This window comes from Acipenser ruthenus, chromosome 24, assembly GCF_902713425.1.
Source record: "Acipenser ruthenus chromosome 24, fAciRut3.2 maternal haplotype, whole genome shotgun sequence".
NCBI classification, from domain to species: domain Eukaryota; kingdom Metazoa; phylum Chordata; class Actinopteri; order Acipenseriformes; family Acipenseridae; genus Acipenser; species Acipenser ruthenus.
Genome location: NC_081212.1, coordinates 7,399,631 through 7,415,954, shown reverse-complemented (window position 1 = coordinate 7,415,954; position 16,324 = coordinate 7,399,631). Strand labels below are relative to the sequence as shown.

The following is a 16,324-nucleotide window of genomic DNA, read 5'->3' as shown; positions in this document are numbered from 1 at the left end:
GTGCTGGATTGGACACTGCTTGGAGTTAGGGGTAGGTGCACGTCCCTGTTTCAGGACTCAAAGCAATATCCCCTATAAACCCCCCTCTTGTGCAAACTTCATATTACATGCAGGTGGAGCGGGGTGCGCTCTGGTTGCAATATAAGGCTTAAGAAAATCAGTGACACACGTTTCAAGTAGAAGTCATTTTCAATGTCTTGAAGACACTGAAATCACTTCTAGTCGCTCCATTTCTCATTGAATTTCTTACAATTCTTTTACTATTTTTAAATATAAGGCTTGCCTGGTGTGTCTCTTCTAGGGGAAGAAATGGGTTAAAAGTTGTCAATTACATGTCATTTAGCGCATTACAAAAAGCTGTTTGTGTGTATGCATTAATTACAAATAAAATGGCATTTTAATGTTTTTTAATTTGTGTTTTTCCACTCCCTTGTTATAAGGTGTGCATCTTTTCCTGTAGACTGTGTTGCTCCATTTGTGAGTTGATTCATTCTTTTGATAATTGTCTATATCAGCTCAATTGTTGTCTGTGCATATCTTTGGTTTCCTCATTGCAGAACGCACAGTCTGTGACCATTCAACCCCCAACCCCCAACCCCCAACCCCCAACCCCCAACCCCCAACCCCAACCCCAACCCCACCAGAGAGAGACCTGGCAAGGTTTGATCAATAAAGCACAGTCCCTCTCTTCCACAGCAAGCAGGGTATTTAAAGAAAATCCATCTCAAGAATTCATGCTAATCAGGATGCCAAACCCAAGCGCTACCAGCAACCCCATGGAGAGCTCGGTCATCTTGCCCATCTGCCAGCGCCGGTGCAGGTCCTGCTGCCGCTGCTGCTGCTGCTCCCGGCGCCAGCGCAGCAGCTTCTCCCGCTCCAGCTGCTCTCCGTAGTGCGCGCGATAGAAGGAATCGAAATCGAAGATGGGCTTGTTCCCCACCCCGGGGGTCGGCGTGGTGCGCGATGTCTTGCGCTGGCTGGTTGCGCTGGGGCCCGGCATGTCCTTCGGCGAGGGCCTGTCTGCTCTCTGGACGTCAGCCTGGCTCAGGATCCCATGGTCATACTTCCTCCGGAGCGCGATGCTGCCCAGCACGTTGTACGCCTCGCTGATCTCCGAGAAGCGCACGGAGGCCCCCTCGCTGCCCGCGTTTTTGTCCGGGTGGTAGATGAAGGACTGCTTGTAGTACGCGGTCTTGATCTGGGCCTGAGTGGCGCTGGGGCTCACCTCTAGGATGTCATAATAAGCCGTTTTGCTTTTACAGAGAGGAGGGCTGACGTTGGTTCTGTTGTTTTTGGTGTACGATCGAGCTGAAGAGAGACTCCAGAGGTTTTGAGGCTGCAGCAAGACCGCCTTCCAAACGCTGCACTGAGCTCCCTGCTGGAGCTGCTGCCTCCACCTGCTTTTATTAAACCCTGCTGCACCCGAACCGAGACAGGGGCTGCTCTTGAAGCCCGGGTTAGCTGCGTCAGTTGCAAACGACCCATTGCTATCTGCACACTGCCAGGGTCCTGCTCCATTTGTATCATTAAAGTCCAAGTAAGCGCCAGCACAGTCAAGAGCACTGGCTTTGCAGACAGGGAAGGCTTCAGCCAGTGAATGCAGCTGCACGTCCCTTTGTTTCCTAACAGCCCTCTCCTTTAATAACAGCCTGTCACTAACAAAAACAAACACCGCGTCCTCAAAGGCAGACGTGGGTCCTAGCAAGTTGAGGGTGCTTCTCTTTACGCCCCAATCTAAATCTGCCGTTGAAAAGGACGCATCTTCGCAGCTGTGTGCAGTTTCGTTGCGCAGTACCCCAGCTTTATCACAGCTACTACTCGAGGTCGGCTTCCGCGCACGACTTACCGAGATCCGCAAACTTTGCTGACCGACCTCAGACAGTTTACACAGCTGACATTGGCACCGGTCGCCGGCGGGTATCAAGAGCAAAGTTCCGCTGTCTAATAAAGCTCGGGCTCCAGCGGGCGGGTCCCCCTTGTGTTGTCTCTTTTGTTCTCGCTGATTGACTGTGCGTGGGTCGCCGCTGCTTACTGAGTTTAACGCGTTATACTGGTTATTCAAGACCACATACACTCCCCTCCCCAATCTCCGGCTGACCTCCGCCATCTTGGCTAGCCGGCCATCCGGAATTATGGGAAAGCTACCAATCAGAAAAGAGGTTGATGGGTAATGGGCGGGGAGATCAATAGTGGCTGAAAAACATCCAATCAAATAGGGAGCAGGTGATTGACACCATTATTATCCATTCGTGTGTCTATATGAGGGCATGGCCCCGGATGTTACGCAATGTCGCGCCCCATCATGATGTCATCCTAGTCCTCTGTTCCTAAAGGGAGTACAATCTATTTATACATACCAATAAAGTAAATACAATAGAACGTGTAATTTTTCTTCAAAAACAAAAGCGCGTATTCTTGTTCTTATTATTGTGAGCTGCGACAGGTTGCTTTGAACATGCAGCAGCACAGTTTTGGACTTAAATCTTACTGCTATATCTGATCCTGACACTGCTGCGTGCATTTCTAAAAATAAAAAGCGACAAAACCACCCATATACTCCAGCTCATAATAAGGGTTACACTTTCCAATAATTCTTAAAAATGTCAAGGCGACTTTATTATTATTATTATTTGTTTATTTAGGGTGTGTGGACTATGCATCAGCTGCAGAGTTACTTACAATTACATCTCACCCGAAAGACGGAGCACAAGGAGGTGAAGTGACTTGCTCAGGGTCACACAATGAGTCAGTGGCTGAGGTGGGATTTGAACCAGGGACCTCCTGGTTACAAGCCCTTTTCTTTAACCACACAGACTCCTGGCCTACTTTCATTTAGAATACTATTAGCTTGACAGCTAGTACTTGACTGCACAATTTAAAAAAATACAAACTCATACCTGTCTTGAGTATTTTAGACCATGAGGCAATCACGTGTCATGGACAACCCATCATACTTTCTATTCCGTTTCAAAGAAATGTGACACCTGCCCTTTAAATTAAACCCCCTCCCACGTCACTGTCGCGAGCAGATGATGTCAGGAAGGTTTCTGTCCATGCGGTGTCTGTATTGCTTAGTTTGTAAAACGAGTGCTCTAGTAAATGTAAAAGCATGTCTTCCAGTAGCCGTAGACCCGAGCACACAGCGCCTCCAGAACTGGTAAATACACATTTTTCTTATAGGGATTAAGTGTGCCGCACTGTGTTACTGTTGATCAGAATTGTGGTTGTGATTGGTGTTGTAGAATTGTTAAATGTCCATAATAATAAAAACAGTTTCTGCGGCTATACTGAAACCTGCATGTTGGTGGTTGGGTGATTCGTAGGACACAGTATTTACAGATACAGTATACGGGTAGTGCTGGTGATTGTTCATGTAAACAAGTCCCGTGAGCTGAAACTTTTATTAAAACCGTAAATCACGTGTCTTTCGTCTACATACACGGGTCTCATTCGAGTTATAGAGAACTGAACGAGAATCTTACCAGTTGCGTGATCATTTCAACTTCCTGTGCAATTTAGCCCGCTGCCCACCCCAAAACACACCAATATCCAACCCCAGAGAACAACAGTTTATTATTTACTGAGTTCCGAGACAGACGAGATCAACAGCAGGTGTGTGGGGGAATGCATGTTAACATGTATAAGTGAGCTGTGATATATCATGGTGTATTTAGGCGGTCAGTAAGCGGTCCCTGGATCTGAGCAGTAGATCTTGAGTTACACATGAGATGGTGAAGAGTATAAAACGATGATAACCCTTCTGTCTTTTTTCTCTCCAGTTTTACAATGAAGCGGAAGCCAGGAAGTACTCCCAAAAGTACGTCAAATTTGATTTATTGTAATGTTTCCAGGTTACAGTCCCTTATATATAAAATACTCCTAAAGATCGAGGCATACGGTACAGTATATAGTACAGTTACAAGTTCACATTGTTCTGAATTGGAGCTTCTGTTTTGAACTCTAATCTCTGCGGTCTCCTTTCTCCCCCAGTTCTCGTATGATTGAGATTCAGAGCCAGATGTCAGAGAGAGCTGTGGAGCTCCTGAACCTGCCAGAGGATCAGCCCTGCCTCCTGCTGGACGTGGGGTAAAACTGCGCTAGAGTAAAGCTGGGAGGGGGAAGTGTGGCTGAGTGGTTAGGGCTGAGGGACTGGGAGGCAGTGTGGACTTGTAGTTAGAGCTGAGTGACTGGGAAGGTGGCATAGTGGCTAACAAATGCTTATTTTTTTTTCCAAGATTAGATGTGTGAAAATGTTTATTTATATTACAGGGAGTTTGTGAAAAGTGCTGAAGTAACATCGTGGTTTTTCATGTGTTTCAGGTGTGGCTCAGGACTCAGTGGAGACCACCTCTCCGAGCAGGGACACTGCTGGGTGGGAGTGGACATCAGCCCTGCCATGCTGGGTAAGTCAGTCTCCTCTTAGTGGCGTGGAGTCTGTTTCTTTGCCTCTCATTAGCACGTCTGTCCAGAAGATCTTTGGGTTCTTTGCCTACACATGTGTTTCTCAATTCCAGAGGTTGCTTTGGACAGAGAGGTGGAGGGAGACCTCATTCTGGGAGACATGGGCCAGGGAATCCCGTTCAGACCGGGCACCTTCGATGGCTGTATCAGGTAGGACAGGGGTTTGACTAGCACAGAGCCACTAACCCCAGATATAGGGGAGTGGTTACCTAGCATAACACAGGTCTGTGTGTATATCTGGAGGTATACTGTGCTGTTTTGGATGTAAACAGAAGGTTTAAATGATTGAAAAAAACATTTATTTCAGGACATTTCTGATCATTTAAATCTTTGGTGTACATCAAAATTTTTTTTTTTTTTTTTTTAAAGTGCGGTCATGGTAAGTGAACCTGTATGGAATAATATCTAACATAACCCCCTTTGCTTTCCTGACAGCATCTCGGCCCTGCAGTGGCTGTGCAATGCTGATAAGAAGTCCCACAGCCCCCCCAGGCGGCTCTACAGATTCTTCAGCACGCTCTACTCAGCACTGGTATGTAGCAGCCCTGTCCCGGGGGTGCAATGGAAAGAGTGCTTTAGTCCAGTCCCTCACAGCTGAGTGAGAATTGAAGCAGATCTCTTAAACGCTGCTCTCTGTGTGTTTTAGGCGCGGGGATCCCGAGCGGTGTTCCAGCTGTACCCTGAGAATTCAGACCAGGTGAGGACTGACACAGTGACGCAGTCAGGGGGATAGGACTGACACAGTGACACAGTCAGGGGGATAGGACTGACACAGTGATGCAGTCACGGGGATAGGACTGACACAGTGACACAGTCAGGGGGATAGGACTGACAGTGACGCAGTCAGGGGGATAGGACTGACACAGTGACACAGTCACAGGGATAGGACTGACACAGTGACGCAGTCAGGGGGATAGGACTGACACAGTGACGCAGTCAGGGGGATAGGACTGACACAGTGACACAGTCAGGGGGATAGGACTGACACAGTGACGCAGTCAGGGGGATAGGACTGACACAGTGACACAGTCAGGGGGATAGGACTGACACAGTGATGCAGTCACGGGGATAGGACTGACACAGTGACCCAGTCAGGGGGATAGGACTGACACAGTGACCCAGTCAGGGGGATAGGACTGACACAGTGACACAGTCAGGGGGATAGGACTGACACAGTGACCCAGTCAGGGGGATAGGACTGACACAGTGACCCAGTCAGGGGGATAGGACTGACCCAGTGACACAGTCTGGGATAGGACTGACACAGTGACCCAGTCAGGGGGATAGGACTGACACAGTGATGCAGTCAGGAGGATAGGACTGACACAGTGACCCAGTCAGGGGGATAGGACACACACAGTGAAGCAGTGAGGGGGATAGGACACACACAGTGAAGCAGTGAGGGGGATAGGACACACACAGTGAAGCAGTGAGGGGGATAGGACTGACACAGTGACCCAGTCAGGGGGATAGGACTGACACAGTGACCCAGTCAGGGGGATAGGACTGACACAGTGACACAGTCAGGGGGATAGGACTGACACAGTGACACAGTGATGCAGTCAGGGGGATAGGACTGACACAGTGACCCAGTCAGGGGGATAGGACTGACACAGTGACCCAGTCAGGGGGATAGGACTGACACAGTGACACAGTCAGGGGGATAGGACTGACACAGTGACACAGTGACCCAGTCAGGGGGATAGGACTGACACAGTGACACAGTGACACAGTCAGGGGGATAGGACTGACACAGTGACACAGTCAGGGGGATAGGACTGACACAGTGACCCAGTCAGGGGGATAGGACTGACACAGTGACCCAGTCAGGGGGATAGGACTGACACAGTGACACAGTCAGGGGGATAGGACTGACACAGTGACACAGTGACCCAGTCAGGGGGATAGGACTGACACAGTGACACAGTGATGCAGTCAGGGGGATAGGACTGACACAGTGACCCAGTCAGGGGGATAGGACTGACACAGTGACCCAGTCAGGGGGATAGGACTGACACAGTGACACAGTCAGGGGGATAGGACTGACACAGTGACACAGTGACCCAGTCAGGGGGATAGGACTGACACAGTGACACAGTGACACAGTCAGGGGGATAGGACTGACACAGTGACACAGTCAGGGGGATAGGACTGACACAGTGACCCAGTCAGGGGGATAGGACTGACACAGTGACCCAGTCAGGGGGATAGGACTGACACAGTGACACAGTCAGGGGGATAGGACTGACACAGTGACACAGTGACCCAGTCAGGGGGATAGGACTGACACAGTGACACAGTGATGCAGTCAGGGGGATAGGACTGACACAGTGACCCAGTCAGGGGGATAGGACTGACACAGTGACCCAGTCAGGGGGATAGGACTGACACAGTGACACAGTCAGGGGGATAGGACTGACACAGTGACACAGTGACCCAGTCAGGGGGATAGGACTGACACAGTGACCCAGTCAGGGGGATAGGACTGACCCAGTGACACAGTCTGGGATAGGACTGACACAGTGACCCAGTCAGGGGGATAGGACTGACACAGTGACCCAGTCAGGGGGATAGGACTGACACAGTGACCCAGTCAGGGGGATAGGACTAACACAGTGACCCAGTCAGGGGGATAGGACTGACACAGTGACCCAGTCAGGGGGATAGGACTGACACAGTGACCCAGTCAGGGGGATAGGACTGACACAGTGACCCAGTCAGGGGGATAGGACTGACACAGTGACGCAGTCAGGGGGATAGGACTGACACAGTGACACAGTGACCCAGTCAGGGGGATAGGACTGACACAGTGACACAGTGACACAGTCAGGGGGATAGGACTGAGACAGTGACACAGTGATGCAGTCAGGGGGATAGGACTGACACAGTGACACAGTCAGGGGGATAGGACTGACACAGTGACCCAGTCAGGGGGATAGGACTGACACAGTGACACAGTCAGGGGGATAGGACTGACCCAGTGACACAGTGACACAGTCAGGGGGATAGGACTGACACAGTGACACAGTCAGGGGGATAGGACTGACACAGTGACCCAGTCAGGGGGATAGGACTGACACAGTGACACAGTCAGGGGGATAGGACTGACCCAGTGACACAGTGACACAGTCAGGGGGATAGGACTGACACAGTGACCCAGTCAGGGGGATAGGACTGACACAGTGACACAGTGAGGGGGATAGGACTGACACAGTGACCCAGTCAGGGGGATAGGACTGACACAGTGACACAGTGATGCAGTCAGGGGGATAGGACTGACACAGTGACCCAGTCAGGGGGATAGGGCTGACACAGTGACCCAGTCAGGGGGATAGGGCTGACACAGTGACCCAGTCAGGGGGATAGGACTGACACAGTGACCCAGTCAGGGGGATAGGACTGACACAGTGACACAGTCAGGGGGATAGGACTGACACAGTGACACAGTGACCCAGTCAGGGGGATAGGACTGACACAGTGACCCAGTCAGGGGGATAGGACTGACACAGTGACGCAGTGAGGGGGATAGGACTGACACAGTGACGCAGTGAGGGGGATAGGACTGACACAGTGACCCAGTCAGGGGGATAGGACTGACACAGTGACACAGTCAGGGGGATAGGACTGACACAGTGACACAGTCTGGGATAGGACTGACGCAGTCAGGGGGATAGGACTGGACTTGACAACAGCAAGTCCTGACTCTCGGCTGCTCCTCACACATGGATGGGATTCCGAGAGCATTCCAAATTGTTAATTCTCAAGTTAATAACACATTTATGTATGTATTCTATTTTAGATAAAACTAAGTGAGTCTCTTTGTGCTGCGCTTTGGTACAGCCTGATTCAGGGATTCAAAAATGTGTATTTATTTGAATGCTTTGGGGTAAACTGTTAGGATAATTCCATAACCTACGGGGCTTTTAAGATATATCTATATAATGTATCTCTTGTTCCCATGCTGTGTTTAAAGCCCCTGGATTGTCTCCAGTGTGCATTCAGCATGTTTGATCTCTTGTGCAGGTGGAGCTCATCACATCCCAGGCTATGAAGGCTGGCTTCACTGGAGGCATGGTGGTCGATTATCCCAACAGCACCAAGGCCAAGAAGTGAGTCCTGTTTCCTGTAGTTTTAATTAAAGCCGTTATGCAGAACTTGGATCATACAAACCCACTGTAACCACTGGTTTAAAAAAAGGGTTAATCAAAATGTTGTTGGCAGAATATTTTTACAAATGTTAGTACGGTTGGCATTTTATTCGTTCCAGACTGGAATTCAACACTGTGTTGTAAATGATCCCAGTATTTCTGGGTATTGTAACAGCATGTTGACAGTGGTAAACCTTCTTCATTAGGAACTCACTCTTTCCTGTTTCTTCCTCTATCAGGTTTTTCCTGTGCCTGTTTTCTGGCATCTCTGGAGCCCTGCCAAAGGTAACCATTAACCCCTAAAGTGCTGGTCCTGTGAATGGACCAGGTAGCCTAAGAACTGGAAGACAGTTAGCTTAGGAGACTACGGTTCTGGATCGCAGATGCTTTTTTTCTTTAATGAAAAACAAAATGTTATATATTAGTGAATTTAGTGAGAGTGTTTGCACCCAAAGGAGTAATTACTAATATGTGTTTGTGCTTGAATGGTTTTGCATAAAGATTTCACAAGCAGACGTATCATAGGTGATTTTGCATTCATTTGTAGATCTAAGCTGCCCACAGATAATGTGCTTAAATGAAATTGGGTGTGGTTGTAATTCTCCATTGACCTGTGTTTCAGGGGCTTGGCTCAGAGACTGTGGAGAGAGGGGTGTCTAATCAGGCCCTGTTCACAGGGGAGAGGTAAGGGCACGGTGTGCTTCTCCTGATCTCCTGTAGGGGGTGCTGCAGGTCTCTGCCCACACTGCAGTGCAGGGCTGTCTCCCTCCTGCCCTGGTGTAGAGACCGAGAGAGATGCTCAGAGGTTAAACGTCGTGGCTGCCCTCAGAACCTGCAGTCACGTTTTCCTGCCTCTTACACCAGCTTCAGAGGAGCCAGATACTTAGTGTAGAAATACAACAGATTGTTAAAGTTTTTATGAAACAAGGTTCTAAAAAATGCAGCTTTTCAGGAATGTTTGTCCTCAAATATAAAATAGGCATGTCCCATTTCCCGTAGGCTCATACTAACCTGTGTGTGTCTGTGTGGTGTTTTTCCCCCAGGTCGCGGTTTAGACAGATGAAAGGGAAATCAGTGAAGAAGAGCAAGGACTGGATTGTGGAGAAGAAAGAGAGGAGGCGAAGGCAGGGCAGGTGAGTAGGAGAGAGCTGCAGAAGGGGTGCTTTCACACAAACACATGGATATATAATGTATGCAACCTGGTGGAACAGGCTTTAATACAACTGTCACGTTATATATCAGTTGTTACTTTGTGGGACTTCTGGTTTGAATGTGTGCTAAATGATAAAATCAGTCGCCACCTTACAAAGTTCTGTTCCATCTGTGAGGCGGGTTGTTTCTGTTGCTGTTTGTGACGTCTTTGCGTTTTCTTTCCCCAGGGAGGTTCGGGCCGACACCAAGTACACTGGGAGGCAGAGGAAGACCCGCTTTTAACGGATTTCAAGTGCAAACTGGGTTTGACTGCAGAGCGTTTTTAATTTTGATTTAATAGCTGAAGCACCCCTTCATTAACCTGGCCACCAGAATGGTTCAGTTTAGTGGTGGAGACTGGACTCCTTTCACGCGTGACTTAAAGGGGTTATCTCTCATAGACTTTACACAGCCCAGGACGTTGCTGGACAATCACAGCAATGCTTCTATAAATGAGTCACCGCCTGATCAGAACATACAGACTCTGATCTAGAAAACATAAAAATACAAACGATATCGGGTTCATTATAAACCCAGGCCCTAGACACTTCACATAATCAAAACTAGAGAGTACAAATTCAGGCTTTGTTTCACTATATATAAAAAAAACATAGGCTGTGAGTAATCTTTTTCTGTGTGCTGGAAAGCAGTTCACAGTGGTAAATTATGCTTTGATTAGAACAAACCCCAGGACTGGAGTAGCTCAGAAGGGTCAGGAGTGGGTGTGCCTGGGATGAATGGCACTGAAGCTGGCCTCTGTGTGTGCACACGTTACCAGCTCCAGCAGATCATTAGAAACATGCATTTTCCACACTCCCACAGCAGTGTGCACATGTATTACAACACCCCATTGCTTCTGTAGGTGCATATGAAATCAAACCACTGTGACTGAGAATCTTGGAAAACTGTCAAAATATGCATACTGGTGATTGTCTAATTGAATTGATGACTTTAATAGGCCACACATGTAATTCATTTAAAACAGAGAAAAGGAACACTTCGCCACAAATGGTAAAAGTTGTTTCAGATGCTTAATTAAAGCACAAAGTGGTCTAACATTTTCACACACAAGTGCCTATTGTTTCTATATCTCTGATTACTGAGCAGAAATTGAAATTGTCTGGTTTTCATGCAGGTAGATATATAAAGGATATGAATGACACATCTTGAGGTGTTCTAATACATTTACACACGACTGTAGGCTCTGTTATGGATACTGTTGACATTGTAAAATAATAATAAAAACAAACTTTTTTTTTTTTTTTCTTTCTGAAAATGGTACTTGCCTTATTTTGTAGTCTCTCCCCTTCCACAGGCACAAACGTATTTCTTTGTTACAGTGGCCAGACAGCGTCACACTTCACTTTTTACACCAGAACCACAAAAGAACACGAGAACTCAAGCAGCTTTTATTCATATCATCATTTGTTTATTACACATACAAAAATGGGAAGCCATTTGCAACACAAGCTCCACACCAAACAAAAATCAAATCCAAATGAAAGTACAACTGATCGGGCCGTTCCGAGGTGCAGAACAAATTCACAACATCACATGAAGAGTAACCCGCTCAAGCTGCGGAGACAGCCAGCATCAGACCTCACGAGGAAAAAACAAGGACACTTGGATCACAGTACAGGAAGTACAAAAAAAAAAGTGCTTTGTATTTACAATCTTTATACAGGCAGGCACACACACCAACAGAACAGAGAACCAACAGCAACAATTAAAGCTTTTGATTTCTTAACATCCATAATAACACTTCAAATGATTCTTTAGTCCAGTGACGTTTCTTTGATCAGGGATCACACTAAATAGAGTGCCTTTACCGTTCTGCATTTGAGAATGATAAAAGACTGAACATTGCTACACAGGTGCACATGTGAAAGTTTGTTTCACTTTGTCCTAAAGGTAATCTGCAGAGGAGTTCTGTCTGAAATTCAACTGCAGTCTCCCTTGCACAGCTGCTGGAAGTCCTACCACAGATCCAGTGGGTGTGGTAAGAAGGGGAGCTCAGATTAGAATTGAAGAACGCTTTCCTCCTACTCTACACCTGAATAAATATCTGCGTGTTTCAAGAATCTTTGCAAAAGCAGACAGAACCGATGACGGGGATGCTTGTAAAAGAGGCACGACTGTATAAACCCAGTCAGGGTCGCTGGAAGCCATCCCACAGCTTCTAACAGATGCCACAAGAGGTTTCGATAGACTTTTGATGTGAAAAGAGCACTCATTTGTTTAGTTATACTTTCATTTACACATACTATAAATATGTACAAATCGATCGACAGGACAAGACCAAGCGAATATCAACGGCAATGTTCTACACTAAACACACAAGCTCGTCTTATACATTGGACAACACACAGCCTTCTCGCTGTTTTTGGAATGTAAATCTCATTTTGTTTGTCAAGAAGACTTCTCTGCCAGAGAAGATGCATAGAAGCAGCTCAGCATTGTACATACCTAATTATACATAATTATAAATATACATCAAATAGGTTTTTAATTTGTTTTAAAAAGAAAATGGCCAGAAAGCAATGTGTTTTTAATATATGTCTATATCTCTATAAAAAGGCATGTGCTGAAACTCTTAACTGCTTGTTGCACTCTGTATTTGCAGCCCATGTGAGGCTTGTTTGAATAGAATAGAATAGAAGGTAACATTTTTATTGGAAGAGATGAATGAATACAGCTACATAAAACAAGAACCACACTGCATTCAGATTGTTTCTAGTGTATTATTTCAAACATAATGTTCATATTTATATTTATGTGTATATAAAATAAACCTTGTTTTTGAAAGAATTCTATTTTTTTATAAATATTAAACTACTAAAGAGACTGCTAAACAGGGACACCAACTACCTTCCAAGCCAGGTGTAGTTTAGATAGCACATGCGCAAACACATTACAAAAACAGCAAGGCAGAATTTATACAAAGACCACAATATAAAGTGGAGGGCTTCTGCAGGAATGATGGGACTACAAACAACACCATTGAATGCAGCCTGACAGCCTGTCCAGGTGGCACATATTGAGCATGGCTTTCTGACAGCCAGCGTATGAACTGATATAGTGGCTGCATATGAGAAGTATGAAATGAGAAATTTCCTATGCACACCTTGAATTGCATAGGACTGGGCGCTCTATTAGGAAACAAAGCCTGCACATTCACGTTATGCAATGGAGCTGCACTACTTAAAAGGACTTACAATGGCTAGAATCTATGGTTTAGTTTGAAAAGGGTATAACATACAGTAGCGTATCCAAGACTCATTGGTGCATATATATTCTGGACTGCAACTGCAAACAGGACATCATGGATCACAGTCTCGTGCATCCGTACTTAATGGAAAACGACTGGGGTAAGGACTGTAAGTACCGTCGGAAGCACCTGGTGACTGATGGGAAGATGACAGCTGCAGAGGACTGGCATACGGACAGCAACCCAGTTAGTGTTAGGTAGACACAGGATGGAGTTTCACTCACTTATGAGGGTGGCACTCTTTATTAGAGACACACCGTGCATAATGGAAGTAAAGAGGTTTTTCTGCATTGCTGTTTGTTGGATGTTGTCATTTGCTAGTAAAATATATTTCAATCTAATGGAATGAGCGTCCTGAAATTGCTGTTTGGCAAAAACCAAAGACGACTACCTGTTGTTGTTTTTGTGTTGCTGTTGATCCAGCATGGTTACAGACTCGTATCTGATATGGTAAGATCTTATAAAATCAGGCTGTGTTCTTGCAGAGCCTTGGAGAGTGTATGTGGTGCAGCTCACACAGTAGATATATACAGTCCTGTAAAGCATTGCAAACCATGGCGGGCCAGACACCTGCTTCCTCCAATAGCTCCTTACTGATGTAACAGGAGGCGAAGGAAAAAATATACTTGGGTATGAAACAAGACTGTCAATGTGTTCGGATTGTTTTAGGGTTAAACATGTGCAAGAACGTGCCCCAGTACATCCATGACAGAGCGTGTGGTGCTGCTGTAACAGGACGGAGGCTGGGCACGAACCAGCAACCCTGCACACTGCAAGCGAGTGTCTGCATTCGTGGTGTTCGAGCTTTAACCTCATCTCATGTCACCGACAGGGGGCAGAGCAGACTCTGTAACTGCAGGGCATCACACATCACTGCCCGTCTCACTGACCGTGGTCTATGCAGCCTCTGAACTTGACATCAGTTCCAAGACATTGTGCTGCATGCATAAAGCACTGTCATAATTATCCACTGCCTTTAGTGCTGTGACCATACTTTATGAACAAAGCCAGCTTTATCTTGGCGAGAGTCCAATATCAGCATGACGTTTTACCACCTACTCTCATGTAATGGAAATCACACACACTGTCTCTTGGGAGTGGGTTGCACTGTAAGCCTTTCCTCCTACAGACAGTGGGGTCCATTCAATTGCTCTCAACATTGTCGGATCTAAACACAACCACCCTTTACATCACGAATAGGACTCTGTGTTGGCGTTTAACATTTTAACAGTCCAATGTTTGATTTTCTCACTTTCCAATGATCTCAATTATTAGTGCTATTTAAACCTGCCAACATTGAGATCAACTGAAAAGACCCTCAACATCTCGTCTTAAGAGCCTCACAGGCAGAATAAACCCAGGCTTTGTTTAGTAACTGTCTGAATGCAGACACTGGCTGAGAGTCCCTTAGCTGAACCCTTCTCTAGGGAGGAAGCATCATTACAACTACATTTAGAAGCTGCTTCTATTGCCCAGATTGAGAACGGCCTCAATGCCATTTCCACCCGACTCCTTCTTAAGCTGGCCCTTTTATAATGGTGGCTCCTTCCTTGTACCCACAGCTTGCTTTTCATCTGCATTGTGCTAAAGGCAGAAAATGATTATATTGGACAAAATGTAAGATTTTATTCCCGTTTTGGGGTGTATGCACAATGAATTCATGATGATATACAATAGCATGGCACTCTTTATAAACAATTGTAATACCCAGTGCCCACCATAGAACCCTTGATATAATGATTGAATCATGTGCTGTTAACTGCTTTCACTGTTTTTTATATGTTACAGTGTCTAAGATGCGGTTACTGCAGCTTCTATTGGTCCTTTTCAATCCTTAGTAAAGTTTCGAATCAGTTTCCCTTCTCTTTTTCACACTAGCAATGCTATCACCGCCCTGCTGTTGTTCTGAAGAGCCTTTGGTTCCTTGCTTGCTTTTTCAGAATATTTGGATTTGCAGGACAATGCTATGGAAGTTGAAGCTTCAGACCATCTGTCCTACAGTACAGGAAGTAGTTATCTATATATCTATACATTTGCATTGAAAGCAAAGGCCAATGAGGTCTTTGGCACATCATGTTATAGGGGCAGTGATAATGTTGCCAGTGTCGATAAGCGCTTTTATTTTTGGAATGTATGCAGAATACAGTATAACATTTTGAATTGCAAAACCACTGCCCCTTTATAAAAATGAAAAAAAAATTCAAACACATTTCTTCATATGACATCCAACACTCAAGTAAACTCACATTGCAGAACCACAGATTTACAAAAAGAAACCATGCATAACAAATACTCCTCTTTAAAATGTTATTATCTCAAAAGATCACTGCGCTCTATGCAGAACTGTGTGTGTGCGTGTGTGTGTGTGTCTGTGAGTGCGTAAGAGTGTGTGTGTGTGTGTGTGTGTGTGCGAGTGCGTGTGTGTGAGTGCGTGTGCATGTGCGCGTGTGTGCGTGTGTGTGTAGAGTTGGTAATGGATATTTTGTTGCTGCTGCTTTTTAGGTTTTAGGCTAACGTCCCCCCGACACTGGACGCGATTACGATCCCCAGCACTACGCAGCACACAATGATCATGATTTTCTTCTGTGAGTCCGGAGAGCAAATTATAATAAATCCATTTAGAAAATAAAATATTACAAATCCAGGCAGCATGAAAATAGAATAGAAAGAAGAAAACAGTTAAAGCCTTGTCTGATCATATTTATTATTACAGCATCTGCACAATATTAAAGTAAGAAAGTCCAAGAAATCCACAGGTATTTAGTGCTCTATTATCAGCGGCCCCACATGTATTTAGTGCTCTATTATCAGCGGCCCCACATGTATTTAGTGCACTATTATCAGTGGCCCTCAGAACTGTTTGGCCCAGGCAGGCACATGTGTATTCCTCAAAAGATCAAGATCATTTTACTCATTTCTAATACGGATTAGTCAGCTGGAATGGAGACAGAGACTGAGCTCAACAGTAGTAGATTGATGATCTCAGCTACTCATCACATATGCTGTGCCCTGTAAACCCATGAACCCCCTTTTATCTGTGCGCCAATCATTTGAGCTCATTGCTCTAGGTCTATTAAAGCAGCAGATTAAATAGCTGCTAGTTTCAATGTACTGTATACTGTGCAATACAACAGCTGGAAAAAAAATGATGACTAATTTGGTCGGGGGTATAGAGGGGTTTACAGTTACATAATCAAACCAAGGATAGAATTTTCAACCATGGATGTGCTAAAAAAACAATTCATATTATGGCTGA

General features: G+C 45.9%; 3 protein-coding genes and 1 non-coding gene across 5 annotated transcripts in view; 2 read left to right on the top strand and 2 right to left on the bottom strand.

The window, feature by feature from the left end:
• Nucleotides 1-629: 629 nt before the first annotated feature.
• Nucleotides 630-2,153, bottom strand: LOC117430618 (uncharacterized). The gene has a single exon (XM_034050863.3). The coding sequence runs from the start codon at nt 2,105-2,107 to the stop codon at nt 725-727; it is 1,383 nt and encodes a 460-aa protein (XP_033906754.3). The 5' UTR covers nt 2,108-2,153; the 3' UTR covers nt 630-724.
• An 853-nt stretch (nt 2,154-3,006) lies between these two features.
• LOC117430620 (probable 18S rRNA (guanine-N(7))-methyltransferase) lies at nt 3,007-11,851 on the top strand. Of its 2 annotated transcripts, XM_034050868.3 has the most exons (13): nt 3,007-3,157; nt 3,780-3,817; nt 3,991-4,086; nt 4,321-4,403; nt 4,515-4,611; nt 4,897-4,993; nt 5,108-5,158; nt 8,485-8,570; nt 8,849-8,894; nt 9,232-9,293; nt 9,653-9,742; nt 9,989-10,053; nt 11,712-11,851. In XM_034050868.3, exons 1-12 carry the CDS (start codon nt 3,110-3,112, stop codon nt 10,041-10,043), a joined length of 849 nt encoding a protein of 282 aa, XP_033906759.1. In that variant the 5' UTR covers nt 3,007-3,109; the 3' UTR covers nt 10,044-10,053; nt 11,712-11,851. The 2 variants fall into 2 exon arrangements, with proteins under 2 accessions (XP_033906759.1, XP_033906758.1); XM_034050867.3 differs by lacking the exon at nt 11,712-11,851 and having other exon boundaries at nt 3,008-3,157; nt 9,989-10,705.
• On the top strand, nt 9,341-9,472 carry LOC117430000 (small Cajal body-specific RNA 20). The gene has a single exon (XR_004548491.1). It is a non-coding gene; the product is annotated as a small Cajal body-specific RNA 20 (non-coding RNA).
• The window catches only part of LOC117429511 (syntaxin-1A), a 97,258-nt gene continuing 92,141 nt past the window's right edge, over nt 11,208-16,324 (bottom strand). Inside the window, exon 10 of the mRNA XM_058998286.1 lies at nt 11,208-15,651. Within this exon, the coding sequence (XP_058854269.1) occupies nt 15,574-15,651 (78 nt within the window). The 3' untranslated portion in view covers nt 11,208-15,573. The remainder of the gene's footprint in view (nt 15,652-16,324) is intronic.

Coding starts and splice junctions, on each gene's coding strand:
- LOC117430618 (XM_034050863.3), bottom strand. CDS start 2,107: ATGGCGGAGGTCAGCCGGAGATTGGGGAGGGGAGTGTATGTGGTCTTG.
- LOC117430620 (XM_034050868.3), top strand. CDS start 3,110: ATGTCTTCCAGTAGCCGTAGACCCGAGCACACAGCGCCTCCAGAACTG. Junction 3,158..3,779: donor ACACAGCGCCTCCAGAACTG/GTAAATACACAT, acceptor TTTTCTCTCCAG/TTTTACAATGAAGCGGAAGC. Junction 8,895..9,231: donor TCTCTGGAGCCCTGCCAAAG/GTAACCATTAAC, acceptor CCTGTGTTTCAG/GGGCTTGGCTCAGAGACTGT.